Source organism: Panthera leo, chromosome C1 (assembly GCF_018350215.1).
Source record: "Panthera leo isolate Ple1 chromosome C1, P.leo_Ple1_pat1.1, whole genome shotgun sequence".
In the NCBI taxonomy this organism is placed as follows: domain Eukaryota; kingdom Metazoa; phylum Chordata; class Mammalia; order Carnivora; family Felidae; genus Panthera; species Panthera leo.
Genome location: NC_056686.1, coordinates 103,369,460 through 103,390,516, shown reverse-complemented (window position 1 = coordinate 103,390,516; position 21,057 = coordinate 103,369,460). Strand labels below are relative to the sequence as shown.

General features: G+C 40.1%; 1 protein-coding gene across 2 annotated transcripts in view; it reads right to left on the bottom strand.

The window, feature by feature from the left end:
- LOC122228590 (Golgi pH regulator) overlaps positions 1-21,057 on the bottom strand; it is a 65,402-nt gene that overhangs the window by 39,356 nt on the left and 4,989 nt on the right. The window contains exons 2-5 of one of the 2 annotated variants that reach the window (XM_042953706.1): positions 17,402-17,461; positions 16,340-16,443; positions 11,737-11,843; positions 11,201-11,302 (exon numbers count right to left, since the gene is read on the bottom strand). In XM_042953706.1, coding sequence (XP_042809640.1) covers positions 11,201-11,302; positions 11,737-11,843; positions 16,340-16,443; positions 17,402-17,461 — 373 coding nt within the window. The remainder of the gene's footprint in view (positions 1-11,200; positions 11,303-11,736; positions 11,844-16,339; positions 16,444-17,401; positions 17,462-21,057) is intronic. The other variant, XM_042953707.1, reaches the window with a different exon arrangement.

Sequence of the window (21,057 nt, the reverse complement as noted above, 5' to 3'; positions counted from 1 at the left end):
CTTTTCTTTCTTTCTTTTTTTTTTTTTTTAATTTTTTTTAACGTTTATTTATTTTTGAGACAGAGAGAGACAGAGCATGAACGGGGGAGGGTCAGAGAGAGGGAGACACAGAATCTGAAACAGGCTCCAGGCTCTGACCGTCAGCACAGAGCCCGACGCGGGGCTCGAACTCATGGACTGCGAGATCATGACCTGAGCCGAAGTCGGCTGCTTAACCAACTGAGCCACCCAGGCGCCCCCTGAGGAATCCTTTTCTTGCCCTTGGTCAACCATCTCTCCCCACCCCCCTTAGCAGATAATCTTTAATCCATTTTTTCAATCCTTGTTCTCCTTAGCCAATGCCCTCATTACTGAAGTTATTGGTTATACCACCTTCACTCTACTATATTCACATCTGCAATCATCCTCCCACCTTGTCCCCCTCAAACAAGACAGTGTCCAAAGCTAAGACTTCTCTATGTGCTTTGATCTTATTCCCTTTCTACCTCCTCCAGAATCCTGTTCCATCACCTGTCATCTCTCTCATCTTCAATCTTTCCTTCTTTGCTGGCTCTTTCCCTACAGTTTCAAGTCTGTTTCCTAAGGAAGGCTAAGGCCTTGAGTTTACCTCTAGTTACCAATCCTCTATTTTTCCTTTAATGGCCACGCTTTTTGAAAGGAGTTTACACTTCCTATTACCTCTTCTTCACTTCCACTTATTCCTCAACTGGCTGCAATTCAGCTTTCATTCCATTCTCCTACCCTAAAGGAAACTGCTTTCACTAATAATTGTAATGGCAATAAAAAATTGGCAACATTCATCAGGCACCGTGGAAGCATTCTACTTGTATTAATTCATTTGCTCCTCATTACAGCTCTATGAGGCAAACAGTATCGAAAACCTCATTTTACAGATAAGGAAATGGAAGCACTGAGGAGGTAAATTTTGTCAAGGCCACACAGCTAGCAAGAGGCAGAGTCAGGCTTCAAACCCAAGCAGTGTAGCTCCACAGCCTATGCTCTTAACCATTACTATAATATGATCATGAATTTTCTTCTGGTTGCAAAACCCAATGACATTTCCAATCCTGCCTTTATTTGATCTTTTAGGACACTGAATCATTGCTACTTAAAATTATTTTCCTTTCTTGGCTTTCATACCATTTCCCTCAGTTATCCCTTTTACTTCTCTCGTATTTTCTTGGTCTTTCTCTGTTCATAATGGGCCAAAATAATCTTTCATTTCAGTCTATACATTTTTCCATGGGTGGTACTGCGCTTTTCCCCAGATTCATCTAACGACATTTAGCCGATGGTGCCTGATTTTTTTAGATTTCTGGAGTTATCTCCCTGAGGACTCCTAAATCCATTCTTTGTCCTAAATTGCTGACCTCGTGTATCCAACTGCCTACTGAACATCACTTTGGATGTGCACAGGCGCTTCAAATTCAACATACCTCAAGTTCAACTTATCTTCCCCTTTCTGCATTACCTATCCTAGAAAATGACATCATCAAGTATCTGGTCACCATGACAGAAAAATCTACACCACTAGTTTCCATTCTGTCTCTTACTCTCTAATGACTACACCAGGCTTTTTTACCTCAGGGCTTTACACAATGTCTCTGGCACCTTCTTGCTGGGTCTACCTTTGTCTTGTCCTTTAAATCTCAGTTTAAATAATTTCTCAGAAAAGCTGACTCTAACCGCTTACATGTAATTTGACATCTTTATTTGCATTGTTGTCTACCATAGCAACCTGTTTGCTCTTTGATAATGATCACGATCAGCAATCACTTGTTTATATATTTATTGTTTAGTCCTTCCTGCCAGAGGGTAAGTTGCTGGAGGGCAGAAACCTAGTTAGTTTGTTCATGGTTGAATCTCCAGCACTAACAATAAACTAGGTGCTCAGAAAATATTTGTGGAATGTTAAATGAATGACTAAATCCTCATCCAAATTCTGTTGATTCTACTTCCCACATAATTCTTTACATCCTCTATTTTTTTAATGTTTATTGATTTTTGAGAGACTGAGAGAAAGAGAGAGGGACAGAGACAGAGATGGTGTGAGCTGAGGAGGGGCAGAAGGAGGGGCAGAAAGAGAGGGAGACAGAATCCAAAGCAGGCTCCAGGCTCTGAGCTGTCAGCACAGAGCCTGATGCGGGCCTCGAACCCATGAACTGTAAGATCATGATCTGAGCCGAAGTCAGATGCTTAACTAACTGAGCCACCCAGGCACCCCTACATCCCCTTTATAGGAAGGAATCCTGCCTTACTGATCTTTGTTTTTCTTACTGCCTGTCACATGGAAGGTGTTCAGTAGATGTTTATTGACTATGGGTACATAATTATCATCTAGTATCATAAAAAAGTCCAAGGGATTAATATAGGTTACTAAATGTAAAAAAACTAGAAAAATGTCCCCTCTACTTTTATTCCCTTTAAGGTAGTGCCCCTTTATTAAATATCTTTTTCTGGTCTAAATTACTGTTTAGATACTACCGACTTCATCCTAGCATTTCTATGAAGTAAAGGTCAATCATTATTTGTTTTCTAGCTACTAGATGGAAAGTCTGATGAAGTGACATGCACAAGGCCATCTAACTGTTGCCATTTGCTCACACAGACTCCTTTTAGCTTCATGTACTTTCTTAGCCTCTCTTACCCTTTCTCACTGTTGAATGCCTTTCACCTTTCCTAGGTACAGGCACTGCATGAAGGAGTATTTTCACGGACATCTTTTCATGATAGGCAAGGCCTGGGTCTTGCAGTCTTCTGTGGTCTCCACAACAATGAACCATACTGGTTGTTGGGGCAGTCCTGGACAAGCTCTACGATGGCAGAGTAAGCCTGGCTGCTTCCCATCCATTGCCTAAACTTTGCTTCCTATTTACTTCTCTTAGTCAAATGAATTAGACACCTGAATATTCAGACATAAAACCAAAATGCTTATTTCCTGGAGGAAATACTAAGGAAAGACTAAAAGTGAAACTCTCTCTCTAGCGCTTCCCCCCAGTAGCTTCTTTAGGATATCCCTATAGGATTTAGAAATAAGGACAGATGAAGATCCAAAAGATGTGGTGGTCTTTATATTCCCTCAGGCCTGGTCTGGCTGTACAGGTCGTGTGAACTGACTGCTCACAAGGAGAAAGCTGGAGACAGGCATCAGAGTCTCTCTGGGCTGTATGTGACCTGTGCTATCACTTTTAGAATTCTTGTCCCTCTTGGGTTTATATGAAACCGTTTATATGAGATCTCTATTATCAGGGCCTCTCTACTCCAAAATCTTTCCCTACACGGACATGTACATGTTAATCATATTAGCAAATCCTAAATTCCTATCCAGAATGTCATATTCTTAAACTCATCTACTACCTTGGAGAGACAGAAATTGCTTTTTTCATTCAGTAATGCAATAAACACGCATTAAACACTTTATGTGCTAGGTTTCATACTAGACACCAGGGATGCAAAGACCAGTAAGATGGAGTCTTTGTATATTGATGGAGTCAAGTATATTGAGGTGGGAGCAATTCATACCTTGTAATGATGGCCAGAAAAATCTTAAGAGGAATGAACTGACAGGAATTCAATACTGAAAGAAAAGGCATTTTCCACAAGGAATGTTGAGGCTGACAGAACAGCTCTAAAAACTTCAAGTAATTTGGTAGGACTGGAGACAGGCACAGAGAAAGACAGCAATAGTCAGGCCATAGAAGGTCCTGTATGCCATGCTGAGAATCTGAATGCTTTTGGTAGCCCATCCTGCTTTCCTATAAATAGTATAAACTCCCTAATACTCTGTAATAAATCACTTTCTGCTTTAAACTAGTTAGATTCTGTTTTCTGCTAGAAGAACCCTGATACAATAGGAGAGTGAAATGAATAGATGTGTATTTTTTTAAAACCTCTGGTATCAAAGTGCCAGTATATTTATTATAGGTGGGCTTGCTAATCTATTTTATTTTATTTTATTTTTTTATGATTTCTTTTTTTTTTTATTTTTTTATTTTATTTTTTTTATTTTTTATTTTTTAATATATGAAATTTACTGTCAAATTGGTTTCCATACAACACCCAGTGCTCATCCCAAAAGGTGCCCTCCTCAATACCCATCACCCACCCTGCCCTCCCTCCCACCCCCCATCAACCCTCAGTTTGTTCTCAGTTTTTAACAGTCTCTTATGCTTTGGCTCTCTCCCACTCTAACCTCTTTTTTTTTTTTTTTTTCCTTCCCCTCCCCCATGGGTTTCTGTTATGTTTCTCAGGATCCACATAAGAGTGAAACCATATGGTATCTGTCTTTCTCTGTATGGCTTATTTCACTTAGCATCACACTCTCCAGTTCCATCCATGTTGCTACAAAAGGCCATATTTCATTTTTTCTCATTGCCACGTAGTATTCCATTGTGTATATAAACCACAATTTCTTTATCCATTCATCAGTTGATGGACATTTAGGCTCTTTCCATAATTTGGCTATTGTTGAGAGTGCCGCTATAAACATTGGGGTACAGGTGCCCCTATGCATCAGTACTCCTGTATCCCTTGGATAAATTCCTAGCAGTGCTATTGCTGGGTCATAGGGTAGGTCTATTTTTAATTTTCTGAGGAACCTCCACACTGCTTTCCAGAGCGGCTGCACCAATTTGCATTCCCACCAACAGTGCAAGAGGGTTCCTGTTTCTCCACATCCTCTCCAGCATCTATAGTCTCCTGATTTCTTCATTTTGGCCACTCTGACTGGCGTGAGGTGGTATCTGAGTGTGGTTTTGGTTTGTATTTCCCTGATAAGGAGCGACGTTGAACATCTTTTCATGTGCCTGTTGGCCATCCGGATGTCTTCTTTAGAGAAGTGTCTATTCATGTTTTCTGCCCATTTCTTCACTGGGTTATTTGTTTTTCGGGTGTGGAGTTTGATGAGCTCTTTATAGATTTTGGATACTAGCCCTTTGTCCGATGTGTCATTTGCAAATATCTTTTCCCATTCCGTTGGTTGCCTTTTAGTTTTGTTGGTTGTTTCCTTTGCTGTGCAGAAGCTTTTTATCTTCATAAGGTCCCAGTAATTCACTTTTGCTTTTAATTCCCTTGCCTTTGGGGATGTGCCGAGTAAGAGATTGCTACGGCTGAGGTCAGAGAGGTCTTTTCCTGCTTTCTCCTCTAAGGTTTTGATGGTTTCCTGTCTCACATTCAGGTCCTTTATCCATTTTGAGTTTATTTTTGTGAATGGTGTGAGAAAGTGGTCTAGTTTCAACCTTCTGCATGTTGCTGTCCAGTTCTCCCAGCACCATTTGTTAAAGAGACTGTCTTTTTTCCATTGGATGTTCTTTCCTGCTTTGTCAAAGATGAGTTGGCCATACGTTTGTGGGTCTAGTTCTGGGGTTTCTATTCTATTCCATTGGTCTATGTGTCTGTTTTTATGCCAATACCATGCTGTCTTGATGATGACAGCTTTGTAGTAGAGGCTAAAGTCTGGGATTGTGATGCCTCCTGCTTTGGTCTTCTTCTTCAAAATTACTTTGGCTATTCGGGGCCTTTTGTGGTTCCATATGAATTTTAGGATTGCTTGTTCTAGTTTCGAGAAGAATGCTGGTGCAATTTTGATTGGGATTGCATTGAATGTGTAGATAGCTTTGGGTAGTATTGACATTTTGACAATATTTATTCTTCCAATCCATGAGCAGGGAATGTCTTTCCATTTCTTTATATCTTCTTCAATTACCTGCATAAGCTTTCTATAGTTTTCAGCATACAGATCTTTTACATCTTTGGTTAGATTTATTCCTAGGTATTTTATGCTTCTTGGTGCAATTGTGAATGGGATCAGTTTCTTCATTTGTCTTTCTGTTGCTTCATTGTTAGTGTATAAGAATGCAACTGATTTCTGCACATTGATTTTGTATCCTGCAACTTTGCTGAATTCATGTATCAGTTCTAGCAGACTTTTGGTGGAGTCTATCGGATTTTCCATGTATAATATCATGTCATCTGCAAAAAGCGAAAGCTTGACTTCATCTTTGCCAATTTTGATGCCTTTGATTTCCTTTTGTTGTCTGATTGCTGATGCTAGAACTTCCAGCACTATATTAAATAGCAGCGGTGACAGTGGGCATCCCTGTCGTGTTCCTGATCTCAGGGAAAAAGCTCTGTTTTTCCCCGTTGAGGATGATGTTAGCTGTGGGCTTTTCATAAATGGCCTTTATGATCTTTAAGTATGTTCCTTCTATCCCGACTTTCTCAAGGGTTTTTATTAAGAAAGGGTGCTGGATTTTGTCAAAGGCCTTTTCTGCATCGATTGACAGGATCATATGGTTCTTCTCTTTTTTTTTGTTAATGTGATGTATCACGTTGATCGATTTGCGAATGTTGAACCAGCCCTGCATCCCAGGAATGAATCCCACTTGATCATGGTGAATAATTCTTTTTATATGCTGTTGAATTCGATTTGCTAGTATCTTATTAAGAATTTTTGCATCCATATTCATCAGGGATATTGGCCTGTAGTTCTCTTTTTTTACTGGGTCTCTGTCTGGTTTAGGAATCAAAGTAATACTGGCTTCATAGAATGAGTCTGGAAGTTTTCCTTCCCTTTCTATTTCTTGGAATAGCTTGAGAAGGATAGGTATTATCTCTGCTTTAAAGGTCTGGTAGAACTCCCCTGGGAAGCCATCTGGTCCTGGACTCTTATTTGTTGGGAGATTTTTGATAACCGATTCAATTTCTTCGCTGGTTATGGGTCTGTTCAAGCTTTCTATTTCCTCCTGATTGAGTTTTGGAAGAGTGTGGGTGTTTAGAAATTTGTCCATTTCTTCCAGGTTGTCCAATTTGCTGGCATATAATTTTTCATAGTATTCCCTGATAATTGTTTGTATCTCTGAGGGATTGGTTGTAATCATTCCATTTTCATTCATGATTTTATCTATTTGGGTCATCTCCCTTTTCTTTTTGAGAAGCCTGGCTAGAGGTTTGTCAATTTTGTTTATTTTTTCAAAAAACCAACTCTTGGTTTCGTTGATCTGCTCTACAGTTTTTTTAGATTCTATATTGTTTATTTCTGCTCTGATCTTTATGATTTCTCTTCTTCTGCTGGGTTTAGGCTGCCTTTGCTGTTCTGCTTCTATTTCCTTTAGGTGTGCTGTTAGATTTTGTATTTGGGATTTTTCTTGTTTCTTGAGATAGGCCTGGATTGCAATGTATTTTCCTCTCAGGACTGCCTTCGCTGCATCCCAAAGCGTTTGGATTGTTGTATTTTCATTTTCGTTTGTTTCCATATATGTTTTAATTTCTTCTCTAATTGCCTGGTTGACCCACTCATTCGTTAGTAGGGTGTTCTTTAACCTCCATGCTTTTGGAGGTTTTCCAGACTTTTTCCTGTGGTTGATTTCAAGCTTCATAGCATTGTGGTCTGAAAGTATGCATGGTATAATTTCAATTCTTGTAAACTTATGAAGGGCTGTTTTGTGACCCAGTATATGATCTATCTTGGAGAATGTTCCATGTGCACTCGAGAAGAAAGTATATTCTGTTGCTTTGGGATGCAGAGTTCTAAATATATCTGTCAAGTCCATCTGATCCAATGTATCATTCAGGGCCCTTGTTTCTTTATTGACTGTGTGTCTAGATGATCTATCCATTTCTGTAAGTGGGGTGTTAAAGTCCCCTGCAATGACCACATTCTTATCAATAAGGTTGCTTATGTTTATGAGTAATTGTTTTATATATCTGGGGGCTCGGGTATTTGGCGCATAGACATTTATAATAGTTAGCTCTTCCTGGTGGATAGACCCTGTGATTATTATATAATGCCCTTCTTCATCTCTTGTTACAGCCTTTAATTTAAAGTCTAGTTTGTCTGATATAAGTATGGCTACTCCAGCTTTCTTTTGGCTTCCAGGAGCATGATAAATAGTTCTCCATCCCCTCACTCTCAATCTAAAGGTGTCCTCAGATCTAAAATGAGTCTCTTGTAGACAGCAAATAGATGGGTCTTGTTTTTTTATCCATTCTGATACCCTATGTCTTTTAGTTGGCGCATTTAATCCATTTACATTCAGTGTTATTATAGAAAGATATGGGTTTAGAGTCATTGTGATGTCTGTATGTTTTATGCTTGTAGTGATGTCTCTGGTACTTTGTCTCACAGGATCCCCCTTAGGATCTCTTGTAGGGCTGGTTTCGTGGTGACAAATTCCTTCAGTTTTTGTTTGTTTGGGAAGACCTTTATCTCTCCTTCTATTCTAAATGACAGACTTGCTGGATAAAGGATTCTCGGCTGCATATTTTTTCTGTTTAGCACACTGTAGATATCGTGCCAAGCCTTTCTGGCCTGCCAAGTTTCAAAGGAGAGATCAGTCACGAGTCTTATAGGTCTCCCTTTATATGTGAGGGCACGTTTATCCCTTGCTGCTTTCAGAATTTTCTCTTTATCCTTGTATTTTGCCAGTTTCACTATGATATGTCGTGCAGAAGATCGATTCAAGTTACGTCTGAAGGGAGTTCTCTGTGCCTCTTGGATTTCAATGCCTTTTTCCTTCCCCAGTTCAGGGAAGTTCTCAGCTATAATTTGTTCAAGTACCCCTTCAGCACCCTTCCCTCTCTCTTCCTCCTCTGGGATACCAATTATGCGTATATTATTTTTTTTTTAGTGTATCACTTAGTTCTCTAATTTTCCCCTCATACTCCTGGATTTTTTTATCTCTCTTTCTTTCAGCTTCCTCTTTCTCCATAACTTTATCTTCTAGTTCACCTATTCTCTCCTCTGCCTCTTCAAGCCGAGCCATCGTGGATTCCATTTTGTTTTGCAATTCGTTTAAAGCGTTTTTCAACTCCTCGTGACTGTTCCTTAGTCCCTCGATCTTTGTGGCAAGAGATTCTCTGCTGTCCTGTATACTGTTTTCAAGCCCAGCGATTAATTTTATGACTATTATTCTAAATTCACTTTCTGTTATATTATTTAAATCCTTTTTGATCAGTTCATTAGCTGTTGTTATTTCCTGGAGATTCTTCTGAGGGGAATTCTTCCATTTGGTCATTTTGGAGAGTCCCTGGCGTGGTGAGGACCTGCAGTGCACTTCCCCTGTGCTGTGGTGTATAACTGGAGTTAGTGGGCGGGGCCGCAGTCCGACCCGATGTCTGCCCCCAGCCCACTGCTGGGGCCACAGTCAGACTGGTGTGTGCCTTCTCTTCCCCTCTCCTAGGGGCGGGATTCACTGTGGGGTGGCGTGTCCCGTCTGGGCTACTTGCACACTGCCAGGCTTGTGTTGCTGGGGATCTGGCGTATTAGCTGGGGTGGGTAGGCAAGGTGCACAGGGGCTGGAGGGGCAGGCTTAGCTTGCTTCTCCTTAGGTGATCCACTTCAGGAGGAGCCCTGTGGCAGCGGGAGGGAGTCAGATCCGCTGCCGGAGGTTTGGCTCCGCAGAAGCACAGAGTTGGGTGTTTGCGCGGAGCGAGCAAGTTCCCTGGCAGGAACTGGTTCCCTTTGGGATTTTGGCTGGGGGATGGGCGGGGGAGATGGCGCTGGTGAGCGCCTTTGTTCCCCGCCAAGCTGAGCTCTGCCGTCCGGGGGCTCAGCAGCTCTCCCTCCCTTTGTCCTCCAGCCTTCCCGCTTTCCGAGCAGAGCTGTTAACTTCTGACCTCCCAGACGCTAAGTCGCGCTTGCTGTCGGAACACAGTCCGTCCGGCCCCTCCGCTTTTGCCAGCCAGACTCGGGGGCTCTGCTTGGCCGGCGAGCCGCCCCTCCGCCCCGGCTCCCTCCCGCCAGTCCGTGGAGCGCGCACCACCTCGCCGCCCTTCCTACCCTCTTCCGTGGGCCTCTGGTCTGCGCTTGACTCCGGAGACTCCCTTCTGCTAATCCTCTGGCGGTTTTCTGGGTTCTTTAGGCAGGTGTAGGTGGAATCTAAGTGATCGGCAGGACGCGCTGTGAGCCCCGCGTCCTCCTACGCCGCCATCTTCCGGAACCTCCGCTAATCTATTTTAGATAGATTCATATATATATATTTCTGAAGTACTAGGACTTTTAGCTGAGAGACTATTGTTCATGGTTTTTAGCACAGAAATTATGGCTATATAATCTGCTCTCATATTTAAAGAGTTTTTTTTTTACGTTTTTATTTATTTAAGTAAGCCCTACACCCAACTTGGGGGCTCAAGCTCATGACCCCAAGATCAAGAGTCACATACTCTATCCACTGAGCCAGCCAAATGCCCCTGCTCTTGTATTTGAAATGAACTTTCTTTGTGTAAGAAGAGACACTGATTCCTAGAAAGCTTTTCTTTACCTACCAATTTTGAATGTTTATGTCACCGCTCTTTCCCAAAATGCATATATTCCCTAAAGACAATATTTATCATCATCTGAGCAGTGGTCATTTATCTTTTGGGGCTTAGACCCCTTTGGGAATCTAATAAAAGTTTATGGGTACTTCGCCTTCAAACACACACATAAATGTTTCCCTGTACTTCTGCATACAATATCAGGAGTTTTCAAAAAAAATTTTTTTAATGTTTTATTTATTTTTGAGATAGAGAGAGACAGAGCATGAGCAGGGGAGGGGCAGAAAGAGAGTGAGACACAGAATACGAAGCAGGCTCCAGGCTCTGAGCTGTCAGCACAGAGCCTGACGCAGGGCTCAAACTCACAAACCACAAAATCATGATCTGAGCCGAAGTCGGACGCTTAACCGACTGAACCACCCAGTCGCCCCATGGAGTTTTAAGTTGAAGACAAATTTTCCTACCCCTTACTCTCTTGAAGTTCATTCACCAACCTAAGGTGAAAAACTCCTGCTCTAAAATCATAGAGGTAGTTTCTTTCCAAAGCCAGCACTGAGACTTCCTAGGACGAAGGGCAGGTCAGTTCAAAAGCAGATCGTTTTTAGAGAAATAACTTGCTATATTTCCCATAATCAGAACTTTAAAAAAAAAATTTTTTTTAATGTTTATTTATTTTTGAGACAGAGAGAGACAGAGCATGAGCGGGGGAGGGTCAGAGAGAGAGGGAGACACAGAATCTGAAGCAAGCTCCAGGCTCTGAGCTGTCAGCACAGAGCCCGACGCGGGGCTCGAACTCATGGACCATGAGATCATGACCTGAGCTGAAGTCGGACACTTAACCGACTGAACCACCCAGGCGCCCCAGAACTTTTAAAAAAGTTATTGTTTTTCAAAATTAGAAAATGGTAAACAATTATTTCCCTCTCCCTGTCACATATTCGCTCACCATGTTTCGGGCTGAGAATGGGAAATGGGTCTCCTAGTTTCCAGAAGAAGTACATGAAGGTCAACCACAGGAGACAGGAGAAGAGCAGTCGCTGCCTATGCACTAAGGAGGAGGAGAAAGACTAAGGTTAAATGGATCCACATTAGAGAGCTTGCTCTACTTCCAGCTATGGAATCATACTAACTACTATTTGACTGGCTTGTCCACTTGGCAAAGAAATGATGGAATAATACCATTTTTAGAGAAGCGTATTTATCGTCGCAAGAGGAATTTGGCTGAATTAAGATGTGGGTTAGGGGAGACAGAACAGTAGAAACAGAAAGATAGTTGTGGCCACACAGGTGGCTTAATTATTCATTCAACATTGATTTTATGCCTACTTTTTAAAGATGCTGGTGTGGGGCACCCCCAAACAACAGTAGTTACTGAGAGTAATACAGAAATGAAACTCTCCACAGCCTCAGTCCCCACGAATCCTTGTCTCAATCGACGTGCTGACATGAGCAGGTAAAATACTCACGTTTACAGATACTCACATAGTCGGATGTTGCTCACAATAAAATAGCCAATGTAAAAAGGCACCATGAACACCAGGATCAGAAGGATTACGCACAGGTTCATTTTCCAGTGAAAATAACGGGAACTGAAATGAGTATAAAAGAATATGGCTAAGAGGGGAAGGAGGCAGCAACTTCCACTCTCTTTAGTCTTCCGAAAGATCTCTTGCTCTTTGAACTCAATACCAGATATATCCCATCCAATCAGTCAAGTAGGCTGTTACGGTCTGCTTGTTTATAGAGGTTAAAGAATAGATTATAAAGTTCTGAAAGGTATATATGACCATCCTAACTTCCTAAGAATTTTACCTATTCAAATGAGAATGTTAATGCTCTAGTTACATTCGTAGGCAGTGTATAATAACCTATTAACATATACTAGCACTGGTAGAATGGCTATTGTTTCTCTTACCACTGGGAGGCTCATAAGAATTAAGAGAAAATAAATATTAATGGTAATATGTGCTATAAAGACATAAATATTTCTTATGTATCTTAAATATAAATAAACATTTGATTTTCATGACTACTTTAATGCTTATAAACTGTATTTTATTAACTGACTAAAATATTTTTAGGACTTTTCTAATGTTATGCCTTGTATTCCCATGACTTACACATTCCATAATCAGAAGCCTGTATCTCCCACTCCCCTTCACCCATTTTGCCCAATCCTCTACTGTGGACATTTTTTAAATGACAAATTTATTGAGATATAATTCACCCCTTTAAGATATAACTCACCCATTAATAATCCAATGGTTTTAGGATACTCACAGAGTTGGCAGCCATCACAACACACTTTAGAACATTTCATCACTCCATAATGAAACTCTATTCCCATTAGCTCTCCTTTCCTCTCAACTGCCCCAGCCTTAGGAAACCACCAATCTACTTTAAGTCGCTATGGATTTACCTATTCTGGAAATTTCATATAAATGGAATCATACAGTATATGGTCTTGTGTCTGGTTTCTTTCACTTTGCATGCTATGCCATCTATCAATACTTCATTTCTGTTTATGGCTAAATAACATTCATTCAACTGTATGGATATGCCACATTTTGTTTTCTCATTCATTAGTTGTGGGACATTTGGATTGTTTTACTTGTAAGCTATTTTTTTCTAAAATTTTTAACATTTATTTATTTCTGAGAGACACTGAGAGACAGAGCACAAGCGGGGGAGGGGCAGAGAGAGAGAGACACAGAATCCAAAGCAGGCTCTAGGCTCTGTGCTCACAGCACAGCTCTGTGAGCACAGAGCCCGATGTGGGGCTCAAACCCACGAACGGTGAGATCATGACCTGAGCCAAAGTCAGTCGTTTAACCGATTGAGCCTCCCAGGCACCCCATTATTATAAACAGTGATGCTATGATCATTTGTGTACAAACTTTTGTGTGGACACGTTTCATTTCTTTTTATATTTATACTGAGGAGTGGAATTGCTGGGTCATATGATTACTATTTAATTTTTTGAGGACTGCTACTATTTTCCAGAGTGGCTGCACCATTTTACATTCTCCCCAGGAAGAATGCTAGGGTTCTCCATAAATTCTCCACAGCCTCGCCCACACTTGTTACTGTCTTTTTGATTATAGCCACCCTGATGGGTGTTAAGTGGTAGCTCATTATGGTTTTGATTGGCATTTCCTCTCAAATGGCTAATGACATTGAGTGTCGTTTCACGTGCTTATTGGGCATCTGTATCTTATTTGGAGAAATGCCTATTCAGATCCTTTGTTCTTTATCAATGTGTCTTTTTATTATTAAACTATTAACAGTTCTTTTTTTTTTTTTTTTTTAGCGTTTTATTTATTTTTGAGACAGAGAGAGACAGAGCATGAACGGGGGAGGGGCAGAGAGAGAGGGAGACACAGAATCTGAAGCAGGCTCCAGGCTCTGAGCCATCACCCCAGAGCCCAACACGGGGCTCGAACTCATGGACCACGAGATCGTGACCTGAGCTGAAGTCGGACACCCAACCGACTGAGCCACCCAGGTGCCCCAACAGTTCTTTATATATACTAGATTGAAGTCTCTTTCAAGTGATTTATAAAAATTTTTTCCTCATTCTTGGGTTGTCTGTTTACTTTCTTGATAGTGTCTTTTGTATTTATTGATTTTTGAACTTACACTTGGGCCTTGTTTCAAAAAGTTTAGTGGTTAAGTGGTTTATGAAGATATATAAAATACAGAATGATGAAATAAACTGTAAGTAGGAAAAGAAAGGAAAAACATGGGAAAAGATAGGTAAAAAAGCAGGCTAGGCCTGATGACAGTTTTGAAAATGCAAACCATAGGATTCTGGAAACTTACATGAGTGGATCATAAATTTAGCTTTAAGCTTTCTAATGGTTGACATCAAATAGAAAATTTGATCAGTTAAACAAGTGACAGTGCTACGGGAAAAAACAATTGCTTCAAGGAAGCATAACTATTACTGAAATTATTACCAAGACTGTAATGAAATTTCTCCAAAGATTTCCTAAAGAAGACAATGTGAGGGCAATTAACAATGTCTTCAACAACATCCTTTCAAGAGAAAGGTCAAAATCAGTTTCACTGGGCTGTTCCTTACCATTTCTCCTTAGTACAGGGGGCGGGTATCATAAAATAAAGAGCTATTCATTAAAAGCTACACTACAAAATGCCAATATCATTTAGTCTATATATACAGACAGCTTTTTACTGCTCTGGATTAACCCACTGTTACAGCATCTAGAGAAACAAAGACGCTGCACATTCTCTGGGCAATTGTACTTAGTATTTCAGCTCAACTTCTAAAAGCATCAGGAGACAGTTTGAAATGACAAGGATGACACATATTGCCAATTAAAAGTGAACCGCATGTTTTAACTGTTATATGAGCCAAGAGTAAAATGACATTCTCTTGGAAAAATTGAGGATCCTAACAAGATTATATATTTGAATAGGAGACAATACCACTTCTGCTTAGAGGGGAGTCAAAAAATACTCTTGGTTAGGGCCAAGATTTTCCTTTGAAAACTTCTGAACGCAGTCAACACACCAATATAATACATAATCAAGGCCCATATTTCTGTGACATAGTAGAGCCAAATGTTAGCATGAAAGAAATAGGGGTAACTGAACATGTCTTAGTTTACACAAACCCAACCCCCCCAAAAGCACACAAAGAACAACCAGATTTTAGCAATGCAACTTCCTATATTCTTTAAGATAAACTATTTAAGAACTATACGTCAAAGTAACTGAGTTAAAGGTCTTCCTGTATGGATTAATTATAAATGAGTGAAAAGTGGGGACATCATCTACCAAAAACAATTTTGGTTTTAGAAAATATCTGAGGCACAGTCTTTTCTTTTGGCACTTAGATCAGTAGTCAGCAAACTATGGCCTGCCAGACACCTGCTTTTATAAGTAAGATTTTATTGGAACACAGCCATACTACACAGCCATGAACACAGCCATGAATTTGTTTATTCATCGCCTATGGGTGCTCTCATTCCACAGCAGCAGAGCTGAGGAGTTGTGATGGAGACCACATAAGCTGTGGAGCCTAAAATATTATCTGGTCCATTATAGAACAACTTACCGGCCTCTAGTTAGATAGCAGTGAAAGTTCCAGCTTGTGATAATAAAATTTAGTAATTTTTAAGTTAAAGAACACTGGTCTATTCTTGATAGTCACAGGATCTGTATCTTGCTCATCCAAAAAAGGTTTGAAGAACTAGTTTAATAGAAGAGGCAGAACATACTCTTGTTTTATCATACGATAAGCTTTTAATTTACCTATCAAGAGACATTAATTATCAACTCTGATTCTCAAAGGAATCTGAGAATACAGTCTAAGTCTCAAGTGTCAGGAGTCTGAAACAAGTTATACAGCTTAGCTCAGCACCGATTCCTGACTACAGAGTCAAATGCCACCTTATTCTTGAAATATTTTTCCATGCAGTGATAAAAACTACACAGGTCAACACAGAATAGCTGATCTACTCTACACACAACGGCCTAAAAAACCCCAAGCTTCCTGTTTAACAAGAAATACTTTGGACTATAACAAACAACATGTCTGTTATTTGGAGAGGAATAGGAGTTGCTTTTTAAAAACGCTTTAAAGAAGACTTTAAATTCAATCAGACTTGACCAGGCCTGTGAAATCAACAAAGGTAGTGAGAGCTGGAGTTCAGACTTCAGAGAAGCCCATACAGAACTAACTGAGGAATTCTGATCTTTTCAGGTAGAGATTTTTTTTTCATTAGCACAGCAATGTGAAAGGCCATTACCAGGATTCAAAGAGCAGCCTCAGAACAATAAAAGTTCTAGGAGTGTAGCCTGGGACCTAGGCTCTCTCTCACAGCCTCATTCTCAATGAGCTCAGAGCTAATGGTCAGATTTCTTTTTCCCTATTTCTCACGGTCTGTGTCAAACCAGCTACCAGGTGGCTGGGACCCATATTTGCTAGGATTCTTATAGTTACTGAGACTAAACTAACTGCATGGTAGAATTTTTTCAGCTATGGGATTCAGGTAAGTCTTCTACCATAAAGAAATCTTACAGGTCTCTTCATGAGAAGAGCTAATTAGTACTCACTCACCTGCTATTCAATACTTTTAAGATTTCAAAGATGATGAGCTCAAACATGGTGCACGAAAATGCGAAAGTCACAGAGAAGATCACCTGTACCACATATTGACGTACCTATTAAAAGTCAAATACAGAATACAAGTCATGTCCTTGTGCGAAATATTGAATTGATAATCTTCTGGTCACAAGTCTGACAAAGAAGAAATTCTTAAATCACTGGAAACAGGGCAATAGCAACTTTCTTGGAGCTAAAGAAACAGATGGAAGTAGGTAGTATTTCTAAATCATGACGCACTTTTATCATCATCTTGTGGATGGAGAATTTAAAGCACAAGATGAAGTGACAGGGTCAGAAGTAGCACTTGGAATTCATGATGCACACTGATCAAAAAAATGGACAGATGTACACATATATGTAGGTTCATACTAAAAGGGTTTCTTCAACACTCTGCAGGCCTTGGACCAGTTTTGGAACCTCCCCTGGGAGGCCTTCTTGAGCAGAGCAGAATCTCTAGAATCCTGGGCTCTTTCAGACAACAACCCCAAACTCCCTGGGGGAGGTTTAACGGTGAACATCCTAGAAATGATCTAAAATTAGTCCACAGCCATTGAGCTTACTACTAAATGAGGATTAATTAGGAAATGTCCAGTCTAAGCTGGTGCTTCTATGAATTCAAGACTTAAGAACCAGATCAGCCTTAGCATTTTGGTATTAACTTAGGATGTAAGATTGGTCATTAACACTGAAGGTCAGATACCCAAACTAATGGGAACATTTATGAGACGTAAGTTAAATTCTCTTCCAAAAAGTATCTGCTATTGTTCTGTATACTGATATTACTAAGACATGACAGTTCTTGCTCCTAGGCTACATATGACTCGCTTTAAAAAAAAAAAAAATCAACTAAACTTAAATCATATTCTCCAATTTAAGAATTATATAGTACTCATTTGGCCAAAACTCCCTATCTTGGAAGTGAACATGACCTTTCTTGAACAGAGGCATTTTACTCGCCCATTTTAAAACAATCTAAATACATAGAGTAGTATAACCAAAATGATATCTTCTTACTTCATAGTCCTTAAACAGTTGGCGCATGAAGAAAAGCCATCCAAATCCAAAGAAAAGTATCTGGAGGAGAAAGAAAATCGAATTGTCAATATACGTCATGTTTTGAGAAATGCCTAATACAGACTATTTTATGATAAAAGGTCTGCTAAACAGACAATTAACTTATCTCAGAGATTAAAGACAAGATCCACTTATGTCAAGTCCATAACATTGAGAGAGGATGTTAAAATGCTCTTCAATTTTTGAAGTTATCCATGTTTTAGAACATTGTTTAAGTTAGGCAAAAATAAAATATTTTTTCCTGTAATCTTATGATTATCATTTTAGCCAGAGATGCTGGCAAACAAAAACAGAAACCAGTGATACTTGCTTCTTATATTAGATCCCTGTTTGCAAGTATCTCGAAAAACCAAAACTTTATGGGAAAGGAGTTAAAATAAAAAAAAAAAAAGGTAGAAAAACTGGTTTTTTAATGTCTTTTCTCTCGTGGAGCTTTCTTAGCCTCTCCGCAATCCTGCCTAATCCACATAAAGTGGTTTTCATCTCAGTATAAAGCCAAGAGATTGAAGGATCCCACTTCAATGGTTTCAGTTTTGGTTCAAGCTGGCATCAGAGATCGTAGCCACAAGACAGCCCTGTTCAGTGCTCCAAAAGCTGGTCTGTTTTTCACTGGTGAACAGAACCTTTGCTACATACACACACTGATACAACTCCCTTTTTTTTTTTTAAACAGTTTATTTTTCTTAAAGTGATCTTTACATCCTACATGGGGCTTGAACTCACGACCCAGATACCAAGAGTCAGATGCTCTACTGGCTTAGCCAACAGGTGCCCCATAACTCCTCTTATATGGGTTAAGAACTTTAAGAATAAAATTCTTTTATGCCTTCCCACCAACTTCAGAAGGAAGTGTGAACTCTTGAGCATGGTTTAGAAGACTCCTCCAGCCTCTTGTTGTGTCCCTCCTACCCACCAAACTCACATTTTCAGCCACATGAAACTGCTTATGGTTCTTTAGACACAATATTCTTCTTTCATATCAAGATTTCTATGGACATTGTCCTCTGACCGGAACTTCTCTCTAGTCCTTACAGGTCTTAATTCTTAGAACCTCTGGAAGGCTGGCTCTGACCTCTTAACGGTAAGTTGCTCTTTTTATATAATCCTATTCTACCCTGTATTTCCAAAGGACTTGCCACACAGTTTTGTAATGTCTAATTTAATCACACTTTCTTAGACATTAGACTGTAAGCTCTGTGACGACAAGGATGTTTGAATGTCAATCTGTATTTTCAGCACCCTGTACAATGCCTGGCACATGGCAGACTCTCCATTAAAGTCTGCTGAACGGATAGATGGTCCATAGCGAAACGTGGTTTGTTCTTGAACACTAAGCCTCAATTTTTTGGTGACAACTTCAATGTGCTGTGCTAAGTGCTGGGGATACAAAGATGAGTAAGACAGTCACCACCCTCAAGGAGCTTGAAGTATAAGTGGTGAAGACACTAAGTAAGTAATTACAATGTCACATGGGACGTGCGAGGAAAGAAATATACACATATGTAAAAGAATATGGAAGAGGGAGATCATGTAAGGAGTTAGGGTGGATTTTCTGGAGAATATCTTAGTTGAAGAAGGTTTTAATTCAGGGTTAAAACCTGTATCATGTGCAAATTTGGGGATTATATGTATTTTTCTAGGCAGAGGTTCTAAGGTATTTATCACATAGTCCAAGGTTTCTACCACCCCTAAACTATTAAACGACTACTCTCTTAAAGGATGAAAAAAAGCAATACGCAGGTAAAAGACAGGGGATGGAGGTAGGAAGACTGGGCTTTCCTTCCACGTAGGAAAGAATAGGAGGACAGGCACAGAAGTGAGAAAATAGCATGGTATATACATGGGAGTATCCTGGGAATATACATGGGTATATACAACACATGATTGGGTGCTGCCGGAAGATAAAATTCAGAGAAGGAAGCAGTTAAAAATGAGACTTAGGAGGAGCAGGAGACCAATGAGTCAGAGTCCTAAAGGCTACCGGAAGGAGCTTGTAGTCTATAGGTGATGAGTCCTATTTTAATAGGGCAAAGACATGGCCCGGTTTGTTTTATATGGAGCACTTTGGTGGCCACGTGGATTTGAAGGAAACAACACTGTAGAAAGAGAAAGTTTATAGAAGGTTGCTGCAGCAGTCCAGATGATAGATGATAAAGGCCTGAATGAAGACACTGGTTGCTGGAGAGGAGGCAATCGATTTGAGTACTTAGAAGGTTAAATCTGCAGGGAGGAATAAAGCTTGACTTGTCTGGAATACACAATGAAGATTGAGGCCACCCAACTTATATAAAGAATATTGGATAAATAAAAGGTCTGGGAACTAGGCTGGGATATTAGGAGAGGAGTTCACTTGCTAAGTGCCTGAGGGCCATCCAGGTCAACACAGAAGAGATTATAAAGGCAGAGCTCAGATACACCTGAGTTAAAACCCTCTAAGTATGTGAGATCACCCAGGAATAGTATGTACAGTGAGAAGAGCAACATGGCAAGAAGAAACGGTGGAGGGTAGGAATGGGGAGAAGAGAGCAGGAGGGAGACAGAGAAAGAGTGGACAGAGACTAGACACCAGGAGAGTGGAGTATCCTGAAACCAAGGGAACAGAGTTTGAAGGAGTGTTAAATGAAGCAGAGGGACAATAAAACCAGGACTGAATATTGTTCAAAGGATTTGGTTAACTTGAAGGTCAATGCTGACCTTAAGGAAAACAGTTTGAATAGTGAAATGGGGGCAGGAACCAGACTGCAGGTGGGCTGGGGGTGAAAAGGGTAAGGCAAGGGAGACAATGAACACAAATTAACCTAGCGAGAGCCAAGAATGAGAAATACCAACAGCATTTTTCACAAAACCAGAATAATACTAAAATTTGTTTGGAATCACAAAAGACCTTGAACAGCCAAAACAATCTTGAGAAAGAAGAACAAAGCTAGAGGTATCACAATTCCACATTTCAAGATAGACTACAAAGCTGTAGTAATCAACACAGTATGGTACCAGTACGAAAACAGACATATAGATCAATAGAACAGAATACAGAGCCCTGAAATAAACCCTAGCTTATATGGTCAATTAATCTACGACATAGGAGGCAAGAATATACAGTGGGGAAAAGCCAGACTCTTCAATAAACGGTGCTGGGAAAACTGGACAGCCATATGCAAAAGAATGAAACTGGACCACTTTCATATACCCTACACAAAAATAAACTCAAAATGGATTAAAGACCTAAATTTGAGACTGAGATTATTAAACTCCTAGAAGAAAACACAGGCAGTAATCTTTGACATTGGCCTTAGCAACATTTATCTAGATAGGTCTCCTCAGGCAAAGGAAACAAAAATCAAAATAAACTATTGGGACCACATCAAAAAAAGATTTTGGACAGCAAAGGAAACCACGAACAAAACAAAAAGACAACCTACTGAATGGGAGCAGATATTTGCAAATGATAAATCTGATAAGGGGTTGATATCCAAAATATGTAAGTAATTTATACAAGTCAACATCTGAAAGGCAAATAATCCAATTAAAAATGGGCAGAAGACCTGAATGGACATTTTCCCAAAGAAAACATACAGACATGTGCCAACAGACACATG